The sequence below is a fragment of the Chiloscyllium plagiosum genome, unplaced genomic scaffold (assembly GCF_037043375.1).
Source record: "Chiloscyllium plagiosum isolate Xiang-an unplaced genomic scaffold, Cpla_swu_hap1 HiC_scaffold_2, whole genome shotgun sequence".
NCBI lineage: Eukaryota > Metazoa > Chordata > Chondrichthyes > Orectolobiformes > Hemiscylliidae > Chiloscyllium > Chiloscyllium plagiosum.
This window is the reverse complement of record NW_028270140.1, coordinates 20,397,128-20,409,692: the sequence shown is the minus strand read 5'-3', so window position 1 is coordinate 20,409,692 and position 12,565 is coordinate 20,397,128. Positions and strand designations below refer to the sequence as shown.

The window sequence follows — 12,565 nt, the reverse complement described above, 5'->3', positions numbered from 1 at the left end:
TCTCTCATGATTACGGAGCAGTACTCTGAAAGCTAGTGTTTTCAAATAAACACGTTGGACAATAAACTGGTATCTTGTGATTTTTGCCCTTGTGGGACAATCAAGGTTGTACGTTTAAGACAAAGACAAGGAAGAATCTCTTCTCTCTTTGGAATTCGTTATTGCAGAGAGTAGTTGACAATGGGTCATTAAGTATATTCAACACTGAGACTGATAGATTTTAATCAGTAATGAAATCAAATGGTTATAGGGGAAAAAGGCAGGAAAGTGAAGCTAAGGATTCCTGATCAGCCATGATCTCATTGAATGGCACAGCAGACTCAAAGGCCCAATGGTTTGCTTACTGTCCTACATCTTATGGGCTCACAGGTAAAAGCTGCTAAGTTTCTTGGACCATATGAGATGCATACTCAAGAAAACAGCTACTCAGATAGGAAAAGTCCCAGTGGAAAACTGGCACTGCATACATTCAAAACATGAAAGAGACAAACATGGGTAACTTTTGGCCAATTAGCTTAACATCTGTCATTGGGAAAATGCTAGAGTCTACAATAAAAGACGCAATAGCAAAACATTTAGAAATATATGATATAATCAAGCAGAGTCAGTGTAGTATCATGAAGGGGAAATGGTGCCTGACAATGGTGCCAACCAGGTATCCTAACCTAATCTAGTCCCATTTGCCAGCACTTGGCCAATGGGACTAGATTAGGTTAGAACATCTGGTCGGCATGGATGAGCTGAACTGAAGGATCTGTTTCCATGTTGTATATCTCCATGTCTACAGTTCTTATCCACTCTAGCCTGCAAACGGCTCCAATATTGTTAACCTTCAACTGCTCAAGCAAGTCACTTAGTTGTACTCAAGAAGGTATTTCACTTTTGAAAAGCAATTAAGGACGTGCAATAAATCTAGCTGTATCAGAAATGCCTATATTTTATCAATGATTACAAAAGTGAATTACTCTAATATTAACAGGTGCAAACATACCCATATATCCTGTTTTTCATTGATTGGATAGTTGGAATAAAGATCTATTATCTCTGGTGTCCTGTACATTGGGGTTGTGTTTCTTGTAATCTGGTAAACAAAGACAAAAAAAAGTATACATGTTTCATTATTCATCATGGATGAAATGGAAATATACATTGATGCTTAGTTACTATGAGTATCATTGACAACATTTTTACATTTTACTTCAGACTGTAAATCAATTGCCATTAGAGATTATAAGGCTAGAGGATACAAAACAGCACATACAAACAGAAGTCTAAAATTATGAAATATGAATCCCACAAACTCTGTTAAGCTTTTACAAACAATGACCAGACCAGACCAGACTTAGAGTAATGTGCTCCATTTTGGGCACTGAAGCACAGAACAATAACCAGAAGCACGGATATTGATTTACAAAGAGATATTGGACAAAATATATGCTTACGCCTTTAATAGATCAGCTCCAGGGTTGACATATAGTCAGAGGATACCCAGGTTCAAATCCAACCTGCCCCAGAGGTATATTACAACATCTCTGAAAAAATTAATTAGTAAAAAAAAAGAGTAACGTTCTCTTCAAAGCCCTCATGGTGCAGTGGTACTGTCCTAACCCTTGAACCAGGAGGCCCAGGTTCAAGTCCCATCTGCTCCAGAAGTGTGTAATAATATTTCTGAACAAGTTGATTGGAAAATATTAAGAGCTGAGATCGGGCGCTTGTCAATTAGTCATTTAATCAGCAACACAGGTGATTTGGTGGAAGTTTTATACATATATTGTATTAGAAAAACTGAGCTCTCAACAAAAACAGCTCTGCTCTGCTCCAACAGGAAGATGACCAAGTGGACAAAGCAGATCGGGATCATGAAGAAATAATGAAACTGCTACGGAGCCAGCTTTGCAAAACGGTGAAAATGATCAAGATCTGTCAACAAACCAGGTACACCTATTTCTTCTGCAGGAGGACCAAGGTGAAGAGGTCGGCACTTGGCATCTGTCCTTGTGGATCCTGCGTGAAAACAATAGCTGAAAGGAATTGCACCTACAGCACCACTGCAGCCCTTATTTTGCAGTTCGTTGACAATAGCAGCTGAAGCATCAAAAGCAGTGGCTGGGGAGTCTGAACTCTTCCAAAGATTTGTGTGTTAATAAACTTGCTAATAAAAGTTTGAGTGAAAAAGCAAACAAAGAGAGCTGAGCTCTTGGCTGCACTCTCCCTGGTAGGTAGTGTTTGTTAATTAGATGATTAGGTAGGTTTGATTGTAGATCTATTCACATTTTAAAAACTGAGCACTTCTCTAGCAGGGTGTTGGTTTCTGGACAGGAACATGGTCCAGAAGGGAAAATGTGAACAAATACTTGTACCATATTATATATTTACAATAAACCCTTCATAAATCTCAGAAACTTTTTTTGCTGCCTAATTCAACATATGGATATCGATGTCTAAAACATCATTAGGGTATCTTCTCTGCTCTTCTTCGAAATGGTGCCATGACATCTTTTACATCCACATGTGCAGACAGACAGATTTCAGTTTCATTTCTCATCACAAATCCAGCACCTCTGACAACGCAACTTTCTCTGATATTGTACTACATACAGAGTCATAGAGATATGTAGCACAGAAACAGACCCTTTGGTCCAACTCGTCCCGTGTCAACCACTCAGCCTTGATTTTTATAAGTCAAGCCTCAATTGGCAGCTTGAATCTGGAACCATGATTCAGAGGCACAAGTGCTTCCAGTTGCTCACTTTCACAATAATACAATAAAAGTAACTGAAATAAGTCTTTAAACTCAAGACTTTCCACTAAGTCAAAAAAGATGAATGGTAATTCAATCAAACATATATTTCAAACAGATCTTATAAATAGTATTAATCATTGGAATATAACTGACCTCAAATATCTGCTGTATTGCAAAAGAATACTTTGATGTAGAATTGGAATACTAAGTGGTGAAGAGGAAATTTGTACTTTCGTCAGTTTTATAGCCTCTTATTGATCACAGTTTTTGGCCTTTAAATATGTTGAACCAAGCCATGAAGTCATTGTTAAAAATATTTACATAAACAAATAAGTAGGATCTGAAATGAACCATAAAATTTGTCTGTCATTCAATATGATCACAGCTAATTTTCCGGCTCTGTTCCATTTACCAACTGTTCCCTTAACCCTAGGTTTCTGAGCTCGAATGCCTGATAATCTCAGCTCAAATATGTCCAATGAACTAATATCCATAATTCTCCAGGATACAGAATTCCAAAGATTCCCCAATTACTTGAGGGGAAAAATTTCTCATCTGAATCTTAAATGATCATCCCCTTTTCCTGAGAGTACATTCCAGTGTTTGAGATGCGCCCACTGGGGTAAACAACCTCTCAGCATCTGCTCTGTGAAGCTGCTTCAGAAGTTTGTACATTTCAGTAAATCCCCTCGTTCCTCTAAACACCAGAGAATATATGCTTAATTTATTCAGCCTTTCATTCCAAGAAGCAATCCAGTGAATCATTGCTGTATCATCTCCAACACAATTAAGTACCTTGCTGAAGGTAGAGCATTCCAAGTGTGGTCTCATGAAAATACTGTACAATTCTAATAAAACCTTCTTGCTCTTCTACTCAAATTTATTTGCAATGAAGACCAGCATGCCACTATCCTCCTAATCACTGGCAGAACCTGCATGTTGACTTATTGGTTTTACTGCAAAAGTAAGTCAAAATCGCTCAGAATATCAGCGTTTACATTTGACTGCCTTGAAAAAGAAATTCTGCTTTTCTATTATATAAAATTGAATACCATCATAGTCTTCTACGTTACACTCTTGTCTATCTAGTTCTAATCACCGATGCTCCGTGTGGGTTACTCCAGGACCATTCAGCACAAGACCTCATTTACAGCCTTGGACCAAACATAGATAAAAAGCTAACTCAAGAGATGGGTTGAGAGTGTGCCATGAAAATAAGGAAATGATAGATGAAGTCAACAGTTACTTTGTATCAGTCTTCATGAGAGTGGATACTAGTAATATCCCAGAAGCAGCTATAAACCATGAAATGTAAGGGTGGCAGGAACACAGGAAGATCACAATCACTATACAAGTGGCACTGAGTAAATTGTTGAAGAGGTAGGCTGACAAGTGCTGGAGTCCTGATTGACTTTATCCTTGGATCTTAAATGAGGTGGTTAATGAGACAGTTGATGCATTGGTTGTAATTCCCTAAAACTCCTTTGATTTGAGGATGGTCCCAATGGATTGGAAGATAGCAAATGTAATTCCTTTATTCAAAAAAAACAGACAGAAAACAGAAAAGTACAGGCCGTTGGCTTAACATCTGCCATAGAGAATTGTTAAAAGCTATTACTAAGTAAGTCAAACCTTGGTACTTGGATAACTTCAAGATAATCAAGCAGAATCAACATGATATTTTTGAAGGGAAAACCATGGTTGACCAACCTATTAATATTCTCTGAGGAGGCGATGCGTGCTGTGGATGGAGGGAAACCAGTGGAGTAACAGCACTTAGATTTCTAGAAGGCATTTAACAAGGTGCCAGATTATTGCAGAAAATAAGAACTCATGCCTTGGGGGTAGCAAATTAGCATAGATAAGAGATTGGCTGGAAGCAACAGGAAGCAGAGTGTAGGTGTAAATGTGTTTTTTCTCTCAGGCTGACAAGGTGTAACAAGTGGTATGCCACAGGGATCACTGCTGGGATCTGAAGTGTTCACAGTTTAAAGTATCACACAACACCAGGTTATAGTCCAACAGGTTTAATTGAAAGCAGACTAGCTTTCGGAGCGATGCTCCTTCATCAGGTGGTAGTGGCCACTACCACCTGATGAAGGAGTGTCGCTCCGAAAGCTAGTCTGCTTCCAATTAAATCTGTTGGACTATAACCTGGTGTTGTGTGATTTTTAACTTTGTACACCCCAGTCCAACACTGGTATCTCCAAATCAGAACAGTTTAAGTAAGTGACTTGGCTCAAGTGACTGAAGATATGCAGCCAAATTTGCTGATGACACAAAGATGGGTGGAAAAGCAAGCTGTGAAGAGGACACAAGGTAGTTACAAATAGTATAGATAGGATAAGTAAGTCATCAAATGAAGTATAATATAGGGAAAAATGGGAAATTGTCCAGTCATTGCAGAGGGTTCTGGGTGTCCTTATGTATGAATTGCAGAAAATTAGCATGCAGGTACAACAAGAAATTAGGAAAACAAATAGAATGTTATCACTTATTGCAAAGGGAATTGAATACAAAGATAGACAGCTTATGTTTCAGTTAAAAGGGGCTCTGGCGAGACAACACCTGGAGTACTGTGAACATTATTGGTCACCTTATTTAAGGAAGGACATAAATGCATTGGAGGCAGTTCAGAGACTGTTTACCAGACTAATATCTGGAATGGGCAGGTCGCCTTTTGAGGACAGGTTGGACAGTCTAGGCTTGAATCTCATCGGCTTGACTGTAGAAGAGCAAGAGGAGACTTGAGTGAAACATATAAACTCCTGAGAGGCCATGACAAAGATGATGTGGAGAGGTAGATAGATTTCATGAAAAGTTATCCAGTGTAGGCAGGAATGAAGATTTGAGGTTGTAATCAAATCAGTCATGATCTTATTGAATGGTGGAGGAGGTTTGAGGAGCTGAATGGCCAACTTGTCATTCTGATTCATATGATCAAATAAAAAGGCCTTAGTAAGATTGAATTCAATGGAAAGCAGGGGAAAATTCACCACTGATTGGTGCCAACTAGGCATAAAGAAAGAGGGTCCTGGATGTTGGAGGCTAAACATCTCAACCAGGATAATGGACCAGGCCCAACCATTTTCAACTGTTTCATCATTGTCCTTTCCTATGCATCATAAGGTCAGAAGTAGTTACATTCACTGATGACGCACAACATTATACACCATTTATGAGGCGTCTGGTACTGAAACAGTCCGACACATCACGTAGTAAGACCTAGACAACAGTCAGGCTTGAGCTGCTAAGTGTCTAGTCCAATTATGCACACAAGCACTAGGGAGAGACCAGCTTCAACCAGAGTAAATGCAACCATCTCCCCGTGATAGTCATACCATAACTGAATCCCCCACCATGAACATCCACTGACCAAAAACATCACCAGATTAGTTATGTAGAAGGTAAAGAGTTCCACAGATTCACTAACTTCAGCGAAGAAATTCCTCTTTATCTCTGTTCCAACTGGGGAGCCCCTTTCACCCAGTTTATGTCCTCTGGTCCTAGACTAATCCACAAGTGGAAAGAATCTCTTAGGAACTACCCTGTCGAGCACTTTAAGAATTTTATCTTTTTAGTAAGGTCGCCTCTCATTCTTCTCAACTCTAACCTACTCAACCTCTCCTCAGAAGAAAACCCCTCCATACCCAAGATCAATCCAATAAACCTTCTCTGGACAGCTTGCATTGCTAGTATGCTACTATTTAGTTAGGGCACGAATATGGTTTTCCAAGCATGATCTAACTAGTGCCTTGTAAAGTTTTAGCAAAACATACCTACTTTTATTCTCCATTTCCTCTAAAGCTGTGGACAACTTTCCATTTACCTTTTCTATTACCTGCTGAACTTCAATGTTTTTTTTTAATTCAAACACAAGGACTCCTATGTGTTGTGTCAGATCCAGGGGACTTATCATGTTGCACCATTTGTTTCCCTACTTTCTCTTCAGACATAATTACTGTATTTAATTCCTATCCCCCTTTTCCCCTTGATTATTTAATATTTCAGGAATGCTATTGCTAAGCGCTATATGCTACTTCTACTATGAAGACTAATGCAACATATTTAATTCCTCTGCCATTTCCTGGCTCTCCGTTATTACTTCCCCAGCCTCATTCTCTAAGGGGCCTACGTTCACTTTGGCCTCTCTCTTCCCTTTTATATTTTCACATTTGTGACAACTCATGGAATAGTGGGTCTCAAGTTCCAGCACACTCTTCCCAGCACAGCCATAACACCACTGAAATGAATAACTTCACGGTTATACACATTATACTGCATCTGCCATGCATTTTCTCATTCAATGAACTTATCTAAATCACCTTGAAACCTCTTTACATCCTCTTTACTACTCATTCCCACTGAATTTGTGTCAGCAAACTTGGAAACACTGTATTTGATTTCCTCATTCAAATTGTTTACATGTATTTTAAATAACTTGGAGCCAAGCATTGGTCCCTGAGGTACTTCACTAGCACTGCTTTCTATTCAACAAGGACACATTTATTCCTTCTGACTGTTTCTTAATTACTAAACAATTCTCAAACATCCCACTATACTCCTAATTCTATGTATTTTCATTTGCAAACTCACTGAGATAGAACTTTATCAAAAGCATTCTGAAAATCCTAATACATCAGTTGCATTGATTCTCCTTTATGTAATCCACTAGTTACAACTACAAAAATGGCAACAAGTTTGTCAGACATTATTTCCCATGTTGACTTTGATTAATCCCACTCATGTTTTCTAAGTGTCCTGTTATCATGTCCTTCATAACAGACTCTAGCATTTTCCACAGGACTGATGCAAGGCTAACTGATCTGTAATTCATTGTTTTCTCTCTCCGTTTTTTTTAAATAATGAGTTCTACTCTACAATCTGACAGGGCTGCTTCAGGATCCGCAGAATTTTGGAAAATGACAATCAACACATCCACTGCTTCCTTGGGGACTACTTTCAGTTACCTGGGAACCTATCAGTTTTCAGTCCCATTTGTATATCCAGTACAAAAGTTTCACAATTACTTATTTCTCAAAATTGCGAACTAATTTCCTTCAATAACTTATTCCCATTAGACCCTTGATTCCCTCACATTCCTGGGTATTTGTTTATCATTCTGATTTAATAAAATAAGGCAATGTATTTGCTTAGTTGCTCAGCCATTCCTTTGTTCTCCATTATCTTTGCTCCCATTTCAAACCGTTGGGGACCTACACTGGGTCCACTCATCATCTTCTTACATCTTTTTAATGTCTTTTTCCCTTTTACATACTATTGTAATAAAAATACTCAGGCAGTTTTACTTATATGGCACCTTTTATCATCTTATGTTCTAAATCCTTTGGCAACTAGTTACAAGTAGTTCTTCTGTAACACGGTGGTTGCAATCTTGCGCAACCCCGCATTACAGAAAAATTGTGCTTTAGAAACAGCCATTAAAGTGTTGGCAATGTAATCACTTTACAGCGAACACACATTTTAAAAGTCTGCATTTTAGAAACAGTGTCCCTAACTTGTCAATCACATTACAGCAAATTCACATTAACGAAATGCGCATTACATCAGAAGTAACTTGATTGTGTTTTTTGATAAAGTAACAAAGAGGACTGACAAGGGCAGAGCAGTAGACGTGATCTATATGAACTTCAGTCAGGCGTTCGACAAGGTTCCTCACTGGAGACTAGTTAGCAAGGTTAGATCTCATGGACTACAGGGAGAACTAACCATTTGGATACAGAACTGGCTCAAAGGTAGAAGGCAGAGGGTGGTGGTGGAAGGTTGTTTTTCAGACTGGAGGTTATGACCAGTGGAGTGCCACAAGGATCGGTGCTGGGTCCACTGCTTTTCGTAATTTATATAAATGATTTGAATGTGAACATAGGAGGTATAGTTAGTAAGTTTGCAGATGACACCAAAATTAGAGGTGTAGTGAACAGTGAAGAAGGTTACCTCAGAGTACAACGGGATCTTGATCGGATGGGCTAATGGACTGAGGAGTGGGAGATGGAGTTTAATTTGCATAAATGCAAGGTACTGCATTTTGGAAAAGCAATTCAGGGCAGGACTTATACACTTAATGGTAAGGTTCTAGGGAGTGTTGCTGAACAGAGACCTTGGAATGCAGGTTCATAGTTCCTTGAAAGTAGAGCCACAGATAAATAGGCTAGTGAAGGCAGAGTTTGATATGCTTTCCTTTATTGGTCAAAGTATTGAGTATAAGTGTTGGGAGGTCATGTTGCAGATGTACAGGACATTGGTTAAGCCACTTTTGGAATATTGCATGCAATTCTGGTCTCCTTCCTATCAGAAGGATGCTGTGAAACTTGAAAGGGTTCAGAAAAAATTTATAAGGATGTTGTCAGGGTTGGAGGGTTTGAGCTACAGGGAGAGGCTGAATAAGCTGGGGTTGTCTTCCCAGGAGTGTCGAAGGCTGAGGGGTGACCTGAAAGAGGTTTATAAATCACAAAGGCCATGGATAGGATAAATAGGCAATGTCTTTTCCCTGGGGTGAGGGAGCCCAGAACTAGAAGGCATAGGTTTAGGGGTAAGATATAAAAGGGAGCTAAGGGGCAATTTTTTCATGCAGAGGGTGATGCGTGTATACAATGAGCTGCCAGAGGAAGTGGTGAAGGCTGGTACAATTGCAGCATTTAAAAGGCATCTGGATGAGTGTATAAGTACAAAGGGTTTAGAGGGATATGGACCAAGTGCTGGCAAATGGGACTACACTAGGTTAGGATATCTGGTCAGCATGGACGAGTTGGACTGAAGGGTCTGTTTCTGTGCTGTATTTCTCTATGACTCTATGACCTGGAAGGACATTTGGAATGTCGTCAATTGTAATGTAGGGAAACACAATAGCCAATATGTACCCAGTAAGATTTGGCACACAGCTAAGATCAAACAAGCCACATTAGTAACACTGATTGAAAGATATATATTGATTGCCAGGTACTCCCATTGGTTTCCTTCATACTTTCTCTTTAGTCATAGTTACAGTAGAAATTTGTGACATTCAGTGCATATTCTCAATTAATAATTAAAGTACCTCTTCTTCCACCATTGCTCTTTTCTGTGCAGACCAGGTGTAGTCAGGATAGTGTGCTATACTTGTGGCACTGCCAAAATCACAGAGTTTGATTGTGCCTTGATGACTAACCAAGAGGTTTTCGACCTGTATTAAAGAAGAAACAGTGGAACAAAATTAAGACCAGTAAATATGACACTGTGATACAACTGAGTCAGAATTTTAGTTGAAATGTCTCTGGCAGGTGATGCTTTAAATAAAACTAATGCAACCTTAACTTTTACAGCCATAACTTGCAAGGCTGTATGTTCCAAAAGGTCTATGCATTTTGATTTTACTGTGTCTTACTTTTGCTGCAATGTACAAACAAAAAAATGCTTTTATTCATAACAGTGTTATCCTCTGGATATTAGGACATTCCATAAGCATCAACTGGAAAAAACACTGAGTCTGAAAGCTACACCAGTCTGCTTTCAATGTGAAATTAAATCATATCCTTAGATTTGGGATTCAATTTAAGAAACAAATATAAAATAGGTACAATTGAGTTCTGTCAGAGAGTTCAAATCATTAGTACGTCAAACCAAAATTGTTAGGTGAACAACATTTTACAAGTCTTAGTAATTCCAAAATATCTCGACATTTGGCAGAGTGAAGAGAAAGAATCACAGTACTAGCGGTTTCTATTCATTCTAAGATTATACAGCACAAGTCATCCACTCAATTGTAAGACTATTAAGATGCAGGAGCAAAGATAGGTTATTCAGCCCATTGAGTCTGACCTGATAATCCACAACTCTACTTTCGTGCATTGTCCTCATAACCCTCAATCCCACAATGATTAAAAATGTGTCCTCCTCTGCCTTGAATATATGTGAATTCCATAGATTCATTACTGCTGAGAAAAGAAATTCATCTTCACGAGTCTTATTTTAGGCTACATACTTCACTAATCCTCTCTCGCTTGGCTACTTATTACAGTCTTTCAGCATACATTTCTATTGCACTTTCCTTTCATACATTTGCTTCGATGCCTTTTGAAAGTCTGAAAGGTAAATTACATCAACTGCTTGAGATCACACCCTTAAGCTAGGGCTGGCCGATTTGGACCAGGTCCAGGGTCAGGGATAGGCACAAGGATCCAACAGACAGTAAAGGAGGAGCCTCACCATTTGTTCAACAAGTTCAAAGCTCTTGCAACTTTTGCAGATGGTGGGGCGGTTTCTTTTTACAAGGTGGACGAGCGAACTAACTATGGCGCTGAAGTATGAGTAGCCATTGCAGCAAGTGCAGTAAATAGGAATGAAAACAGAAAATTCTGAAGAAATTTAGCAGTCTGGCAGCATCTGTGGAGGGAAAAACAGAGTTGGTGCTTTGAATCAATGATGATTCTTTCTCAGAACTCTGTTGAAATGGGGGTCCGAAGAAGAATTATTGCAGACTCAAAACTTTAATTTTATTTCTCTCTCTCTGTGTTACAGTAAACAATGGATTATTAAAAGGTTATGAATTAATGAAAGTATGAATGAATAAATAGAAACACAGTATTAATGAATATTGTGAGCTGATGAGTGAGTTAGTAAAGATAGCTATAACACAACATCTCACAGGGGTGACATGATTGAGGGATACAAAACTGAAGGTAGAGAGAGTAGACAGGAGGAACCTGTTTCCCTTGGCAGAGAATTCAGAATTTAGCTGTCTGTCAGCGTCTATGGAGGGAAACACAGAGTTGATGTTTTGAGTCAGTAATTATTCTTTTTCAAAACTCTCTTGAAATTGGGTTCCGAAGATTAGTTATTTCACAAAACATTAATTCTGTTTTTCTCTCTGTAGGTGCTGCCAGACCTGCTAAATTTCTCCAACACTTGTTTTTAATTCAGAATTCCAGCATCTGCAATATTTTGCTTTCACTGAAGTAAACTTGAGATAGCTGTAGTAACGGACAATATAATCAGAGAGACAGACACAGTTCTCTGCAGCCAGGTGCAAGAGTCTTGTTGACTGTGTTGTCTAGCTGGTGCTAGGGTTTAAGATAAGTGGTTGATGTTGGAGAGAAACTGAGAGGAACAGTCCATCTAAGCACCAACTAATAAGTCTAAAAAAGAGGTTCTTCGTAGCAAAGCTGTTACAAGCTAAGTTTTAAAAGTAGAACTTCAAAGATAATAATTGTGACATTGTTGGAGAATTCACCAGCAAACTAGCATAGGATAAATAAAATTAAGGAGTTGAACATATGGCTCAAAGACTCGTGCGGGAGAAATTATTTCAATTCATGGGACACATGGAAAGCAAGAGATGAACGTGAACACTAAGGTTCTGCTGAGTTATTTAATAGTGTACTCCAAATAGAATAGTTGGAGCAATGAATCATGTGAGGGAAGAAGCAGCAATTTAAGGAAATGGATAAGGTAAACTGAAATATCGTAACAAAGGTAATAATAATCAGAATGTGAGAGGAAGGAACAAAGCTGACAAATTTACAAGCACAGCAGCACATATGGCTAGAGTTTGCAAAAACGTTAACAAAATCCTAAAGGACCTGTATCTGAATGTTCACAGCATTTATAACAAAAGAGACGACTTGTCAGCTCAAGTAGAAATTATTAAGGTAAATGTTAAAACTGACATAATCCCAGAGAACCAGAGGGCTTCTCCCTCATTACAGAAAGACAACTGGTGTGGTTTAACTTGAGGATCACCATGCCTCAGACAAATTGGGCCATTCATGGCAAACTAATCCAGTCCAGGAATTGTACCTGCACTAGTTGGTGTCACTTTCCATCGCA

The 12,565-nt window shown here is 38.8% G+C and overlaps 1 protein-coding gene across 3 annotated transcripts in view; it reads right to left on the bottom strand.

Moving 5' to 3' along the window:
• Positions 1 to 12,565, bottom strand: part of gak (cyclin G associated kinase) — a 116,934-nt gene that overhangs the window by 65,671 nt on the left and 38,698 nt on the right. For all 3 annotated transcript variants that reach the window (XM_087995243.1, XM_087995240.1, XM_087995241.1), the window contains exons 6-7: positions 9,798 to 9,923; positions 992 to 1,081 (exon numbers count right to left, since the gene is read on the bottom strand). In XM_087995243.1, coding sequence (XP_087851369.1) covers positions 992 to 1,081; positions 9,798 to 9,923 — 216 coding nt within the window. The remainder of the gene's footprint in view (positions 1 to 991; positions 1,082 to 9,797; positions 9,924 to 12,565) is intronic.